Source organism: Dama dama, chromosome 12 (genome assembly GCF_033118175.1).
Source record: "Dama dama isolate Ldn47 chromosome 12, ASM3311817v1, whole genome shotgun sequence".
Classification (NCBI taxonomy): Eukaryota; Metazoa; Chordata; class Mammalia; order Artiodactyla; family Cervidae; genus Dama; species Dama dama.
Genome location: NC_083692.1, coordinates 86460931 through 86478192, shown reverse-complemented (window position 1 = coordinate 86478192; position 17262 = coordinate 86460931). Strand labels below are relative to the sequence as shown.

Below are 17262 nucleotides of genomic sequence, written 5' to 3'. Positions count from 1 at the left end.
GCAAAGGTAGTTCACATGCTTTAAAATAGGTGTTTAGTTTTAGAGTATTAATTCTAGGATGACCATATAATGTATCATCCAAAGTGGGACACTTTTAAGAGTAGAAGGGGCTACTTTTAATAATGTTGCTATAACAACAGGTGTACAGTGGAAAACTTGAAGATTTTGTTGGTTTTTCTAAAATTCTTTTTTTGTGAAGTGCTAGGAAATGAGATGACAGTGATTGAACAATAGTAATAATGAAAAGTTTAGTGGCCAGGTAACTGCAAAATGTTGGATACAAAGTTAACATACTTCTTTCTGCAGGACTTCTTAGGACCTTTAATGTGTGACTATTATTTGAGAAGGTAGGGCATGGTGGGGAATTAGAGAATCTTTAATTTCCTTGATTGGTTTTGCCACACCACCATATTACTTTGAATATCTATTAACCCTACGAACCTGGTTTGGAAAATGGTGACTTGGAGTATCCTGTCATTTAAATTAAATCTTTTTAATGTGAAACCCAATCAGATTGTTTCCAGTTTTAAGTTTTATTTAGGATTTTTATTTTTTCATGTTTGGGCAGCTAGCTTTATTACAGTGAGTAAAATTTGAAGTTTAAAAGAAATAACCTCATAAAATTGTCATTGTATGTAGATAACATACTATATATAGAAACCCTAAAAGACTCCACATAGAAACACTAAATGAATTCAACAAGGTAGCAGGATACAAAATGCATATACAGAAATCAATTGCATTTCTTTAACAATGAAATGTCAGAAAAAGACTGTAAAAAAAAAAAAACTTTAAAATTTTATTAAAAATTTTTTATTTTATTTCAGAATATAGTTCATTAACAATGTATTAATTTCAGATGTACAGCAAAGTGATTCACATACACATGTATACACATGTATGTGTTCTTTTTTAAATTCTTTCCCTGTAAGTTACTACAGAGTATTGAGCAGAGTTCCCTGTGCTACACAGTAGGTCCTTGTTGGTTATCTATCTTAAATATAGCATTGTGTACTTATCAGTCCCAAACTGCCAATCTCTTCCTTCCCAGGTAACTGTAAGTTTGTTCTCTAAGTCTGTGAATGTTTCTGTTCTGTAAATAAATTCATTTGTATCTTTTTTAAAAAAAGATTCTGTATTTAAGTGATATCATATGATATGTCTTTCTCTGTTTGACTGACTTAGTATTATAATCTGTAGGTCAATCCATGTTGCTGCAAATGGCATTTTATTCTTTTCAATGACTAGGTAATATTCCATTGTATAAATGTACATCTTCTTTATCCATTCATTTGTCAGTGGATATCTAGTTTGCTTCCATGTCTTGGGTATTGCAAACAACATTGCAGTGAACTTTGTCATTCATGTATCCCTTTGAACCATGTTTTTCCCTGGATATATGCCCAGGAGTGGGATTGTTGGATCATACGGTAATTCTGTTTTTAGTTTTCTGAGGAACCTCCATACTGTTTTCCATGATGGCTGCACCAACTTACATTCCCACCAACAGTGTAGGAGAGTTTCCTTTTCTCCACGTCCTCTCTAGTATTTGTCATTTGTAGACTTTTTGATGATGTCCATTCAGCCATTCTGACTGGTGTGAGGTGGTACCTCATGGTAGCTTTGATTTGCATTTCTCTAATAGTGATGTTGAATGTCTTTACATGTGCCTCATGGTCATCTGTGTGTCTTCTTTGGAGAAATGTCTATTTAGGTCTTCTTCCCATCTTTTGATTGGGTTGTTTAAAAAAAAAAAACTTTTAAAATCACACACACACACACACACACACACACACACACACACACAACCTAGGAATAAACCTGACCAAGGAGGTGAAAGACTTTTACGATGAGAACTATAGAATATTAATAAAAGAAATTGAAGATGATTCAAAGAAATGGAATGATACCCCATGCTCTTGGACTAGAAGAATTAATATTGTTAAAATGGCTATACTGCCCAAAGCAACATGCAGATTTAACACAATCTCTGTCAAATTACCCATGACATTTTTCACAGGACTAGAACAAATAATCCTAAATAGGTAACTGTAAAAGAACCAGAATTGTGGAAGAATCCTGAGGAAAAAGAATAAACAGGAGGCATAACCCTTCCAGACTTAAGATAATACTACAGTAATCAAAATAGTGTGCTACAAAAACAGACATACGGATCAGTGGAACAAGATAGAGAGCCCAGAAATAAACCCACACACTTATGCTCAATTAATCTTCAATAAAGGAGGCGAGAATATAAGATGGGGGAAAAGGCAGTCTCTTCAGCAAGTGGTACTAGGAAAGTTGGACAGCTGCATTTAAATCAGTGAAGTTAGAACACATCCTCACACCACACACAAAAATAAACTCAAAATGGCTTAAAGACTTGAATATAAGAAAAAACACTGTAAAACTTCTAGAAGAGATGATAGACAAAGCAGTCTCTGACATAAATCATACCCATAATTTCTTTGGTCAGTCTCAAGGCAATAGAAATGAAAACAAAAATATACAAATGGGACCTAATCAAACTTAAAGCCCTTGCACAGCAAAGGAAGCCACAAACAAAAAGACAGCCTCTTGTAATGGGAGAAAATATTTGCAAGTGACATGACCAACAAGGGCTTAATTTCTGAAATATACAGACAACTCTTTAACAACCCAGTCGAAAAATGGGCATAAGACTTTCCAGAGAAGACATACAGGTGGCCAAGAGGCACGTGAAAAGATGGTTGTCATTGCTAATTGTTGTTTAGTTGTTAAGTCATCTCCGACTCTTCTGTAATCCCAGTGGACTGTAGCCTGCCAGGCTACTCTGTTCATGGGATTTCTTAGGCAAGAGTACTGAAGTGAGTTGCTGTTTCCTTCTCCAGAGTAGCTTCCTGACCCAAGGATCAGAACTGTGTCTCCTGCTTGGCAGGCAGATTCTTTACCACTGAGCCGCAAGGGTAGCCCTGCCAATTATTAGAGAGATGCAAATCAAAACTACCATGAGGTACTACCTCACACTGGTCAGAACAGCCATCATTCAAAGGTCTACAGATAACAAATGCTGGAGAGGATGTGGAGAAAAGGGAACTCTTCTACACTGTTGGTGGGAGTGTAAGTTGGTGCAGTATGGAGGTTTGTCAGAAAACTGAAAATAGAATTACCATATGATCCAACAATTCCACACCTGTGCATGTATCTGGAAAAAACTAATTCAGAAAGATACATGCACCCTATGTTCATAGTTGCACTCTTCACAATAGCCAAGTCATGGAAGCACCCTAAATGTCCATCAACGGATGAATGGATAAAGAAGATGTGGTTCATACAAATGATGGAATACTACTCAGCCATAAAAAAGAATGAAGTAACGCCATTTGTAGCAAAATGAATGGATCTAGAGATTATTATACTAAGTCAATCAGAGAAAGACAAATAGTGTATGATTATCACTTATATGTGGAATCTAAAAGGTGACACAAATGAGCCTTTCTATTAGATTGGTGCAAAAGTAATTTCAGTTTTGCATTGTTGAACTTTGCTGTTTGATACTGGAATCTTTCTTAATTGTGGCTATGTTATACATCATTTTAATGTGCATTTCTTGCTTTATGTATTTTGTTAATGAATTATTACTTGCTGTTTATTTTAATTGTATTTTAGACTATGGAAATGATGTTAGACAAAACACAAATTCTAGCAATTTTCTTGTTTGAGTTCAAAATGGGTCATAAAGCAGTGGAGAAAACCTGCAAGATCAAGAATGCATTTGGCCCAGGAACCGCTAATGAACATACAGTGCAGTGGTGGTTCAAGAAGTTTTACAAAGGAGACGAGAGCCTTGAAAATGAGGAGCACAGTGACTGGCCATCAGAAGTTGACAACGACCAAGTGAGAGGATCCTCAAAGCTAATCCTCTTAGAACTAACGGGGGAAGTTGCCCAAGAACTCAATGTTGACTATTGTGTGGTCACTTGGCATTTGAAGCAAATTGGAAAGGTGTAAAGACTCGGTAAGTGGGTGCCTCACTAGCTGATCACAAGTCAAAAAATTGTCATTTTGAAGTGTCGTCTTCTCTTATACTGTGTAACAACAGTGAACCATTTCTTGATTGGATTTTGACATGTGACAAAAAGTGAATTTTATACAACAACCAGCAACAACCAACTCAGTGGTTGGACTCAGAGGAAGCTCCAAAGCACTTCCCAAAGCCAAATTTGCCACCCAAAAAGATTCATGGTCACTGTTTGGTGTTTAGCTGCTGGTCTGATCCACTACAGCTTTCTGAATCCCAGTGCAACCATGACATATGAGAAGTATGCTCAGCAGATTGATGAGATGCACTGTTTGCCACCCAAAAAAGATTCATGGTCACTGTTTGGTGTTTAGCTGCTGGTCTGATCCACTACAGCTTTCTGAATCCCAGTGCAACCATGACATATGAGAAGTATGCTCAGCAGATTGATGAGATGCACTGAAAACTGCAATGCCTGCTGCCACTATTGGTCAACAGAAAGGGCCCAGTTCTTCTCTGCGACAGTGCCTGACTGCACTTTGCACAACCAGTGATTCAAAAGTTGAATGAATTGGGCTACAAAGTTTTGCCTCATCTGCCATAGTCACCCGACCTCTCACCAACTGACTTCCACTTCTTCAAGCATCTTGACAACTTTTTTGCAGGGAAAATGCTTTCACAACCATCAGGATGCAGGAAATACTTTCCAAGTGTTCCTTGAATCCCGAAGTACAGATTTTTATGCTACAGGAAACAAATTTATTTCTTATTGGCAAAAATGTATTGATTGTAATAGTTCCTATTTTCCATTAATAAAGATGTGTTTGAGGCTAATTTTAATGATTTAAAATTCAGAGTTTGAAACCATAATTACTTTTGCACCAACCTAATAGAAAACAAACAAACTCACAGACATAGAGAACAGACTTGTGGGGGAAGTGGGGGAAGGAAGGGCTGGGATCAACACATTGTAATATTAACAATTATTATATATGTATTTATATATATAATATGATTTCTCTCTATATATACATATATATATAAAGCTTCAGTTACATTTCCCTGAAAAACATTGCTGTTTTAGGGGAACTTTGAGGGTTGAATACTAATTTATTGAACAGATTTTTAAAAGGCCATTTAAGTGTTTCTTCCAAGCTAGCCAATATGCCTAGCTAATTTCTTTTTTTTTTTTTAATCATTTTAAACTTAGGATGCAGCTATTGGTATTGTTTCTTCTCTGTCAACGAATCTCTGTTTTTGATCTTTGAATGGAAAATTATGCCCTTGTAGATTTAGGAAAGAAAGAATTGAACTTGCACTTTAAAGAATGTTATTGCTTTGACTATATGGAGAAATGTTCTGGACTTTGATTAGTTATGCGTTTAAGGAATGGCATTGAGTTTTTATTTTTGTTTGATTATGATAAGCTCATAATATATGTATGTATTTTACTTTCTAATAACAACAAAAGGTAAATTATTCTTTTAGCATAATTATAGTACATTTCTTTCTCTTGTTAGCTAGTTTTTTTGACCTTTAGATATACGAGTTAAACTTTTTTCCTAATTTTGTGCTTAAAAAAAATTACTTCTTCCTTGACAGTAACATTGGCATTGGTTTACCCCCCCCCCCCCACCTTTTTTTGTTTGTTTAATGTTCTGGATATGCAAGTGTGGATGCTGTTAGGTTTTTTGACATCAGAGGCTTGTAAGTAGCTGATCTTCCCTCCTCCCTAAATTTCAGGAAGAGTGTGTAGTATGTTTTCATGGTCTCACCTTGAAATGCATTTTTATATACATTAATGGAATTTCTCCAAAGAAAATATGAGCATTTTCTTAAACTTGCTTTCACTATTATAACAGCTTTGCATGTAAATATTTATCATACTGATCTGTTCTGAAGATAATGATCTGTGTAAGTTTTGTAATACTTTAGCAATTTTGCTTTATTAGCAATATTACCTTGCAGTAAAGGATGTTTTTGTTGTTTCTCTTAGCTGTAACTCGTAGAATAATCAGGTGAGAGTATTCTATTTATGTAGAAAAGGAAGGGGTATTATCATTAATAGGTTTCTGATAGGATTTAAAAGAATACTTAGACAAGCTGTCACTGTAGGACTTGGCTTTTCCGTGCAACCTATTTTTCCCCCAATATTTCTTAGTAATTTGTGAGCAGTCATTCCCAGGATTTTTCAGGATATTTGTATAATGCACCTCAGTGTTTGTACACTTGACAATAGTCAAGACATAGAAGCAGCCTAAATGTCCATCCGCAAATGAATGCATAAAGATGTGGTATATATACACAATGAAATACTACTCAACCATAAAAATGAAATAATACCCATTTGCAATATGGATGGACCTAGATATTATCATACTATGTGCACTAAGTCAAATACTATTTGATATTACTTATATGTAGAATCTAAAATATGACACAAATAAATTTACAAAACAGAATCACACTCATAGACATAACTTGTGGTTACCAATCGGGAAAGGAAGTGAGGGGGATAAATTAGGAGTTGTGGATTAGCAGATACAAACTACTGTTTATAAAAGAGATAGACAACAAGATCCTACTGTGTAGCATAGGGGACTCTAATCAATATCCTATAATAAACCATAATGTAATAGAAATTTAAAAAATAAAAAATAACATTTATGAGAATTCTCTGGTGATCCAGTGGATAGGACTCAGTGCTTTTAATGATAGGGCCTGAGTCCAGTCCCTGCTTGGGGGACTAATTAAGATCCCACAAGATGTGTGGCATCCCCCTCCCCAAAAGATGGATATCTTTTTTTCTAAGCTTGTTTTTCTCTGAGAGCTATAAGTCAAGACTGGTATATGATAACCTGAATTGTTTTTCTTGTGCACCCTGGACAATGTTTATTGAATAATTACCTTAAAATTGGAGAATCCTGGGGGAAAGGAGTCATCTGTCTCCTAAGTAGTTGAACAGTCTTATTTGTAATCTTTAACTTTGTTATCTGAAGGGGAATTTCTTATGTGCCATTGGCCTCTATAGCCTAGACCCTGTTATATCTCAAGTTTTAAGGGTGATCTGTATGAATATTTAAGAAGCAAAACTCTCAGATTTTGTCGGTGACACAAAACTGGGAAGAATATGTTAGATGACAGAATCAAGAGGAATTAATTCATCATCACCATCATCTCCAGTGCATTTACTGGATATCATCTACCATCCTTAGCATAGGTAATGTGGAGAAAAGTGTCCTTGAAAATGTCAAAGTCTAGGGGAGGACATAGACTAGAAAATCAAGTAACACTATGTGATAAGTGCTACAGTTGAGACTGCAGGGTGCAATTCTTAAACAGCATTTTGAAAGGCTGGCATGACGAACGTGAAAAAAATGAAGTTTAACAGTACTATATATAAAGTTCTATTTTTAAATTAAAAAAAATTAAAAGATGAGGGGATTTAACCTAGTAGCATTTCATGTGAAAACAATTGAATAAAGGTTTTAGTTAACCTCAGTCTTAATATGAGTGACAATATAATGTGGATGTGACTCCCTGCCCCTGCTGAAAAAAAAGCATAACATAAAACATCCTTCCATTTACCTAAATAAAATAATCCTGTCAGCCTAAAATGCCTTATTAGGTTGCACTGGTAGAAATAGTTGTGTTCATAATAAGATAGATAATACTAAGAATAGTCAGACTTTTATCTGGATTATATCACTCACTCTGAGTATGATGGACAGCAGAATGCTCATGGAATAAGGAACCAGGCTGGGAAGGGGTCTCTGCCAACAGAATGAAATTTTAAAACCATTGAGCGTCAATTCACAGAACTTTTCAATAATATGTGCTGTTTTAAGATTGTAAACTCATAGTTCACAATCTTAAGTGTTTCAGCAGAGGATGGGAGACCATCAGTTAAGGAGGTTACAAGTAGAACTTCATATATTAGATGAAGAGTTGAACAAGAAGATTTCTAAAGTTCAATTTTAAACTAACAGCCTTGTAAGTCAACTATATGTCAATAAAAATAAAGTTCTATTTTATGTTATGATCCTGTGATTCTACAGTTTTTAAAAACATCATTTCATGGACTTTCCTGTTGGTCCAGTGAGTGGTTAAAACTCTGGCCTTCCACTGTAGGGGTTGTGGATTCAGTCCCTGATTGGGGGAGTTCTTGTGCCATGCGTTATGGCCACACACAAACAAATCTTTTCAGATTACTTACTAGTTTCTGTAATTGTCAGTACTCCACAGCATCATGTGGGCTTTGTCACCTGACTTTCAAGTCTGAACTCCACTATTTCTAGCATTGACTTTGGTTGAATAGGTTGTATCTGTGACCCTCACGTAGTTCTTTCTCTTGATACTTTCCCTCTAAGGTTTTTTACTAGTCACTTTTCTGGGACCCAAATTGAAGGCAATGATTGAAAGTTTTGCGTAGTTACAGAGTGCGTTATTTCCCTCACTGTTTGTTTTGTTAATATTTTAAAAATTAATTTAGTTTTTAAAATTTCTGGCTGCACTGTGCAGCATGTGGGATCATAGTTCCCTGACCAAGGATCAAACCTGTGCCCCTTACAATTGGAAGCTTGGATTTTAACCACTGGACTGCCAGGGAAGTCCTGTTTTGTTAACATTTATCTCTTCCTCTTTTTCCGCTTAACTTTCAGATAGAGTGCAATGGAATTCTCTAGGCCGGAATACTGGAGTGGGTAGCCTTTTCCTTCTCCAGGGGATCTTCCCAACCCAGGGATCGAACCCAGGTCTCCCACATTGCAGGCGGATTCTTTACCAGCTGAGCCACAAGGGAAGCCCAAGAACACTGGAGTGGGTAGCCTGTCCCTTCTCCCGCGGATCTTCCCGACCCAGGAATAGAACTGGGGTCTCCTGTATTGCAGGCAGATTCTTTACCAACTGAGTTATGAGGAAGCCTTAATAGAGTTACAGTATTACAGAATTTTGAGGATTTGAGGAAGCTTTGAGAAGCTCTAGTCAATCTCACATTTTTTTAATGAGAATATAGACCCTGGAAAATTGTGATTCAGTAAATTAGTGGCCAAGTCAGTACTAGAATCCAAATTCTACATATACTAGTACCATATTATGTTGTATTTGTACCTAGCACATAGTCGGTGTTGTTACTTTTGATAGTTGAATTAATTTGATTTATGCCCCTGTCTCTGAAGAATAGCTTATCTCTTTGTGTTCATTGTTTGTTCCAGTATTCCCTCTTTCTACAACTCATTTAGGGCTCATTCATAAATCCAGAAACTGTTATACACCTATGTACAGAGCAACTTTTTGCATAAAGTCTTGTTTTTCCTACCTGTGCATAAGAAGTTTAGCAATGTGTTAGAATTTTAAATTCTTGATTTTTAAATTAAACTAAACTTTTTTATTTTATAAATAATATTTTATCCAAATTTTAAACTGTTTTGTTTTGAGTTTGTTATTTTTAGTATTCAAGTTATCATCTAGAAGGAGCTTTTAAACGGCATATCTATCGGTTTCATGAAATGTGGTAGTACAGAAATGGGAATGATGTTTAAATTATCAAAAATCAAAGCCATGGTATGCTATTTCAACAGAATGTTAGGTTCGTACTTTGCTTAAAGGAGAATGGAATCTTCATGTTTTGTCATTGTATCGGAGCTAAAGCAACCCATGTGATGGAAGATACGAAAAGAGGAAAGGTAGTCAGCTAGAGGAGTAGGCACTGCAGGTCATTTTTCGGTCATCTTATATTGAGAAATCAGTACAAGATGAGAAATTGGGTGGAACAAGATTATGGAGAAGTATGTAACCAACCTAACTTGCTCCTTTAGTAGAAACTGTCTAACTAGGTTTTCTGGTTGAACTGGACATTGCTGACAATTGCTAATCTAACAACTGTTTAACTATTTCAAATGAAAAGGATTAGAAATGATCCCAAGGTCAGTTCCACTGAAAGAAGAATCCAACTTTGAAAATAATGAATAAAATATTTTGGTGTACTGTACCATCTTTAATGTATGTACAGTGTTTTCGATAATTGGGTTTTTATGTGGATAGAAAGCAAAAGTATAAATGAAATACTTTGTTAATGGACGTTGTTAAATGCTTCTTTTGTCTACCTTTAGAATTCATTTTGCTTTATGATTGGTTGCAAATTGATACCAGATAAAGATTCGTAATATAGGGTCTGCTTCATGACTAATCCTTTAAAATACTGCAGTGGGAATGTGTGAACAAGGGTAATTAGGTGGTTCAAAAGGAAGTACCTAATTCTTATTCAGAATTTAGTTATGACCTTTAATAACATAAGGTCATAGCTAATGAGAAAGTAACATTGGCACTTTTTATTTATCTCAGAAAGCACTCAGTCTACAGTATTCGTCACTATTGCTTGATTATTTATCTTTCTCAGTGTATGGTCCCTTCCTCTGTGGTCAAAATAGTGTTCTTATACAGGCACACACAGTCTGTGTATATGTGTGTTGTGTGTATATCTGTGTGTGTAAAATCTTAAATATCTGAGAAGAGATTAAGTTGAAATGTGTTCTTATTGGATGGTAAGGACCTCTTCTTCCTCCCTCCCCGTTCCCCTGCTGTGTCCTGAGAACACTGGAAGCTGGCCTTATATTGCCAAACCAGGAGGTTGAAGGATTCCTTTCTGCCAAAATTGATCAGATAAAAGGAAAAAAAGGAATCCTCATTATAGCCAAATTTCCTGCCTGATCATCCTGGAGTGAAGTACCCTGGTTTGGTCACTGACACAGTTCATCTGATCATCTTTGTCATCTTACTATTAGATACAGGGCTTCCTGGGTGGCTCAGAGGTAGAGAATCCGCCTGTGATGCAGAAGTTGCAGGAGACGCAGCAAGTTTGATCCCTGGGTTGGGAAGATCCGCTGGAGGAGGGTGTGGCAGCTCACTCCAGTATTCCTTGCTTGGAGAATCCCATTTACAGAGGAGCCTGGTGGGCTACAGTCCATAGGGTCGCACAGAGTCAGACATGACTGAAGTGACTGAGCATGCACTTACTATTAGATACAAATGTACAAAGATTTCCTCTTGCTCAAGGAGGACGTCAAGCCTGAGAGGCAGGGACCAGAGAAAATGTAAGAAAGTAAGAAAGACCTCGGATTATAGAGACAGTGCAGGCAGCTGAAGAAAACTACAATGTCAAGCACCCAATTTATTTATATCCTCAAGAGAAAAGAAGATACTAAATTCGTGTAAAATAAGAACAAGATGCAGAAGGAAAAGAAAAGAAATGTGCAGCAAACAGAAAATAACTCATAGAAATTAAAATTTTAAAAGAAGAGTTAGAAGCTGTAGTTCAGGAAATCTCCCAGAAAGTAGAGGTAAAGACAAGAGATGTAAATGCAAGAGGAAAAAGAAAATAGAGCAAAAGAGACAGTTTAGGAAGGACATAATCTAAATAATAGGCATAAAAGAAAGAGAATGAAGTCAAAGGAAAATTACTGTAAGCAATCTTCCCAGGACTGAAGTACATACATTACTACATGTAGAAACTTAGCCACGGTCAGTTCATACAGTTACAAACAAAACCATGGGAAGCTTCTGTAAGGGACACATAGGTGACTGAAAGACTGCCATCAGAAAGTCGCCAGGCTGCTTAGCAGAGATGAGGAGGAGAGCCTTACAGAATTCTGACGGAACATACTTTCTTGTCTGGAATTCTGTACTGAGCCAAACTCACTTATTAAGTATGAATAAATGAAGATATTTTTAGACAATACAAGGAATTTTTAAAAAGTGTACTTCCCATGCCCTCTTCTCAGGAAGCTACTGGAGGAAATACCCCACTAAAAAGAGAAAATCCAGAAAGGAAGAAGTGAGATCAAGGAAACGAGGTCCAACATGACGAGTGACAAGGGAATTCCCAGGATAAGTTAGAGGGAAATTCCATCACCACAGTTTTGTGCCAGGCCAAGAGAGCAAGCAGTTCAAATTGGAACCTAATGGAGGGTTTTAAGAAGTATATTTTGAAGAAGGAAGTTAAAACAGAGATTTACCTGATATAGTTGAATATGTTGGGAAGAAAGTTGCACTTTAGCAGTTTGCAGATGGATTAACTATTCATAGAAAACTAAGCAAATACAAAAATGGTACAGTTATTAACTAGAAGTAAGGTCTTATAAAAAATAAACAGTAATCATGATGTACTTTTGGCTCATCTTTGAATGTTATTTACAGCCATAGTAATAATGTAAACACCAACAATTAATTCAACCAAAAATGATGATGGAAAGGTGGAGGTAGGGACTTCCCTGGTGGTCCAGAGGTTAAGACTCTGTGCTCCCAGTGCAGGGGGCCCGAATTCCATCCCTGGTCAGGGAGCTAGATCCCACACACCACAACTAAGAGTTAGTATTCTGCAATTAAAGATCTTGCATGCTGCAAGTTAAAAAAAGCAAAAAAGATCTTGCATGCCACAACCCAGAAGAGCCAAATAAATGAATAAATATTTTAAAAAAGAAAGATGGAGGTAGAGGAGATGTAACAAATCTAAATCGTTATCTTTTAATAGGAATCAATTTTTAAATTTAAAACATTAGTTATTTTAAGTAACTCTAAAAGACCTACTATATAGAAGAAATAGAGGGGGAAATGCCAGAAGATACACAGCTAAAAAGACTTGATTGAAAATGGTTGCCTTAAGGATGTGAAAAATGGGGGCAGGGCAAGGGACATGTTTTTCTTCTAAAATTTTGACTTTTAAAACTGTGTGCATTTCTATCTGATTAAAAAGATTCATTTTAGAAAGATGTCTCTCACAGAATGCTTTCTATACAGAATATATTCATTTCTCAGACATTCTAAATTCCTTAGGATTCTGAAAACTATCATTTGGGCATGTAGAGTCAGCTCAGTGCTATCCGAGAAGGCAGTGATTTCTAGTAGTAGCAGTGGTTGATGTTATCCTTAGTTACAAATATTCATTTTGTTGTAGTGCTAACAAATGGAGGTTTTAAACGCATGAAAGATTAAAATACATTGCATTTCAACATTTCAGATGTGTTTAGTTTTTCTCTGTTGTCAACACTTTACACTGTGAATTGACTGCTCCATGCTTCTCTGAAGTTTTTGGTTTGAGTAATAGATAACTTCAGATATTTGTATTTCCCACCCTCTTTTACTTGTTTTGTTACTTGCTTTTTACTTGTTTTTTACTTGTTACTTGTTTTTTACTTGTTTTGTTACTTGCTTATTACAGTCCTTAAGATTATGCAGAATCTGCTCCAGTAATAGCAATAGATAGACCCTCATCTTTCACTATATCTGATTATAAGGTGAAGTGGTTAATTTGAATCCAGATGTTTTCTTTTATCTTAACCACCAGTTTTTTTAAGGCTAAAATGTTGAAGCTTGAAGTTGAGATTGAGTATTAAATAAATTGATCTTTAAAAAAATTTTCCTAACTAAAAGGCATGTGGTTTGTTTTCTCTAAAAGACAGTAACATAGTATAAAAGTGTGTTTGGAGCAGAAGTAGTTGTGTAATATTCAGCAAATTTCTCAACCTTCCTAGGGCTCAGTTTTTCCATGTGTAAAATGAGGACAGTAATTATGATTAATTATGCATCCTGTGATAACAAAACCAAAAATTATACCTATGTCATTAACTTTTTTCTTTTGATGATCAATCAGAAGATTTAATTTTATGTGAGTTGTCAATGTACTCTTCCACAGAAATAGAGCAATAATCCATCTGTGCTGCATTTAAATCCTTACATCCATAGAGTTAGGACAAAAGTTGTGAGAAGTTTATATTAACCCCTGAATGTTGATTTTTGTTTGTGTTTGACTTAGAATGGAATTGAATTGAAATAGAAAGACATTTTGTTTTGAAAGCTTTATTGTGTTTTCTCTATAAAATGAAATATATTTGACCAATGTCAACTTAAATTTATTTTTAGCCTATAATCTTTGAAGCATAATTCATGTTATTCTCTAAGAGCAGCTTACTTACTAATACAGTGCTTTTCTGTTGAAATCTCTGTTCCTTTTAAAATAAGTAGTAAAAAAAATCTTTAAAACTATTCTCTACTCTTAGGACAGGTTGAATAGTAGAGAGATTGACATTATAGTGATTATTTAACCTCTGATAGCAATCTAAAGAAAGATATATTTATGTCTAATTAAAGAAAGAAAGGATTTGGGGTAAAATTTGTTTTTAAGGTCTGTGTTATATCTTTGAATGAACCTAAGAGCTTGGGAGTTCGTTTGGAGTTATATTTTAGTTGTATATAAAACTTATCCTTGTAGAATCCATCCCCACCCTTTCTTCTGGTATGACTTTCTAATTTTGTTCATCATGCATTGTCAAGGCATTATTGTTGGACCGTAGTGTTAGAAGCTGAAGGTAACATGACCTTGTACCATAGAGGTCCTCAGTCTGATCATGGAATTGTTTGTATAAAAATAAAATTGTAGTACACCAAAATAAAGATATGAAAAATGAACAGTGAGAGTAGTGAAAAGAGAATCATTTAGTTCTGCCAGGCCGAAAGGGCACGGATGACAAAGTGAGCTTTGAGGAAACCAGGCCAGAGAAGGTAGGGGAAGGGCTCATAGTTTTTTGATTAACCACCTGTGTTGCATATAAAGCTCTTTATACACTTGTTTTTCTGTTTTTCTTAATTGTTTTGTAATCTGTAGGTAACTTCTAGATGATTGGCTTGAAATGGATGTCATTTCAGGGAGTGGCCATAAATTAGGGAAGCCAGATGAGCTTTTGTGTTACTGGTATTTGGGATGAGGCCTCCCTGATGGCTCAGTGGTAAGGAATCCGCCTGAGAATGCAGGAGACGCAGACGCGGGTTCGATCCCTGGGTTGGAAAGATCTCCTCGAGGAGGAGATGGCAACCCACTCCCGTATTCTTACCTGGATGATCCCATGGACAGAGGAGCCTGGTGGGCTACAGCCCATGGGGTTGCAGTCAGATGCAACCGAGCACACATGCACGAGTATATAAAGCAGTTGGGAAAATAGAGAGCAGATGGTAAGCTCACATGTGTCTTTCATCCTGACTCCTGTCAGTGTGGTAAAGTCAGGATTTTGCTGTTAATAGCTGTACGATCTTGGGTCATATTTCCCTTTGGGTTTCATTTTCCTCAACTTTAAAATGAGGGAATTGGTATACATTGATATTTCCTGTTGGTGGTCTCTTAGTATTAAAAGTTGGGGGAAAAGGAGAAAGAAATTTGGGAACAGAGAGTTAGACAAAGTTAGATTTCTTTAGTACAGGCTTATGCATTTCGACATGTGGATTGAATTCCTGGACTTTTTTGCTGCGCTTGTGGGACCTTAGTTTCCACACGAGGGATTGAACCCAGGCCCTCAGCAGTGAAAGCACAGAGCCCTAGTCCCCTTGACGGTGAATTCCCAATTTCTGGACGCTTTAGCCTAGCTTTGCCAATAGAGTCAATAGTATGTTTCCAGTTTCATCCTTTTCCTGATGGTTTAATGAAAGATCATGGGATTTAAAATTATACATATCTGGGTTTGAATCCTGGTTGATATTTATTATAGTAGCTAAGTGGCCTTAGGTAAGTTATTTAACCTTTCTTAACTAGTTTCTTCACATATAGAGCAGGAAGGGTAACACCTTGTGGTGGTATAAAGATTTAATGACAATCCATATGAAAATATCATATGTATCTGGTATATAATGGGTCAAAAAAGGTATGGTTTAAGCCCTATAATCCCTAAATTAGTATAGAATACAATATTGTCTATAATGTTACAATATTTGTATCATGCCTACATCTGGTGCTTGAGGTGGACTGTTGATGTGTTTCACATGTATGTATATAATTTTTCCCCAAGAAAACAAATTTTCTTGAGGGCTCATTATCTTTTGCCATCCACACAGCACTCAGTACTCTCTTGGAGACTTAGTAAGTGCTTGGTAAAGACCTGATGTTTTCATTATAACAATAAAATGAGGTGAGATGTGGTTCTACCTCATATCTGCTTTATTTTACAGCTTTCATAACCCTAGGTAGAAGTTAGTGAATATATGAACATTAATTTTAAATTTCTTTGGTTACTTATTTTAAATGGTTAGATTTTAAGTTTGAAGTAACTAGAATTGACTGTAATGGTACTGGCCTTTGTAAACGAAACATAAGGATAAAATGTTATAATAAAGTATTATTTAATGTTGTAAATTATGTTATTGGAATACTAATGTTTCACATTTTGTTTTGTCTCTAAGCAAATGGTTATGAGCCTTAGAGTTTCTGAACTCCAAGTACTGTTGGGCTACGCTGGGAGAAACAAGCACGGACGCAAACACGAACTTCTCACAAAAGCCCTGCATTTGCTAAAGGCTGGCTGCAGTCCTGCTGTACAAATGAAAATTAAAGAACTCTATAGGCGGAGGTTCCCCCAGAAAATCATGACGCCTGCGGACTTGTCCATCCCCAACGTACATTCAAGTCCTATGCCAGCAACTTTGTCTCCATCTGCCATTCCACAGCTCGCTTACGATGGCCACCCTGCATCTTCACCCTTACTCCCCGTTTCTCTCCTGGGACCTAAACATGAACTGGAACTCCCTCATCTTACACCAGCTCTTCACCCAGTCCATCCGGATATAAAACTTCAGAAATTACCATTTTATGATTTACTGGATGAACTGATAAAACCCACCAGTCTAGGTAAGATTGTTCTATAATGGTTATTTGGTTACTGTTGGAGGATACGTTTTCACTTTTGAGTTTGAATGTGACCCAGATTATTATTCATAATGAATTTTATATTTGGTAGTAGCATCCAGATGGTAATAAGGATCTTTCAGTTTTAGACAAAATCAAATATATATAAGCTGTCTTTTAGACAGGAAAAAAGTATATTCAAGTCTTCAGTGTTGGTTGCTGACACAGTGAATGTTAAAAACTTTTCAAAAATATAAATGTTTTAAAAAGTATAATATTTTGGATTGTTGATTAATATTTTATAGTAACCTTTACAAAATCAAAACCCAGTAATTACTGTCAGTCTCTGAATTGTTTTTAATTTTTAAGGGTTGATGACATCTAAGATGACTATTGATATTTTTGATTATTTAAATGAGTAAATGGTTTAAATTGTTATAAAAGGAGATGTGAGCTTTGATGTGTAGTATTTCAATTTCAGTTGACTTTTACAAGTGAATATGTGTGTCTTGCAGGTACGCACATGATCATGGTTATATAATACTAATAAACACTTGAAATTTCATGTACTATGTTTTCCCATTGTTTGATCAGTGTGTAA

The 17262-nt window shown here is 35.9% G+C and overlaps 1 protein-coding gene across 1 annotated transcript in view; it reads left to right on the top strand.

Annotated features, from left to right (window-relative positions):
• The window catches only part of PIAS1 (protein inhibitor of activated STAT 1), a 124526-nt gene that overhangs the window by 18163 nt on the left and 89101 nt on the right, over positions 1–17262 (top strand). The window contains exon 2 of the mRNA XM_061157991.1: positions 16220–16664. Coding sequence (XP_061013974.1) covers positions 16220–16664 — 445 coding nt within the window. The remainder of the gene's footprint in view (positions 1–16219; positions 16665–17262) is intronic.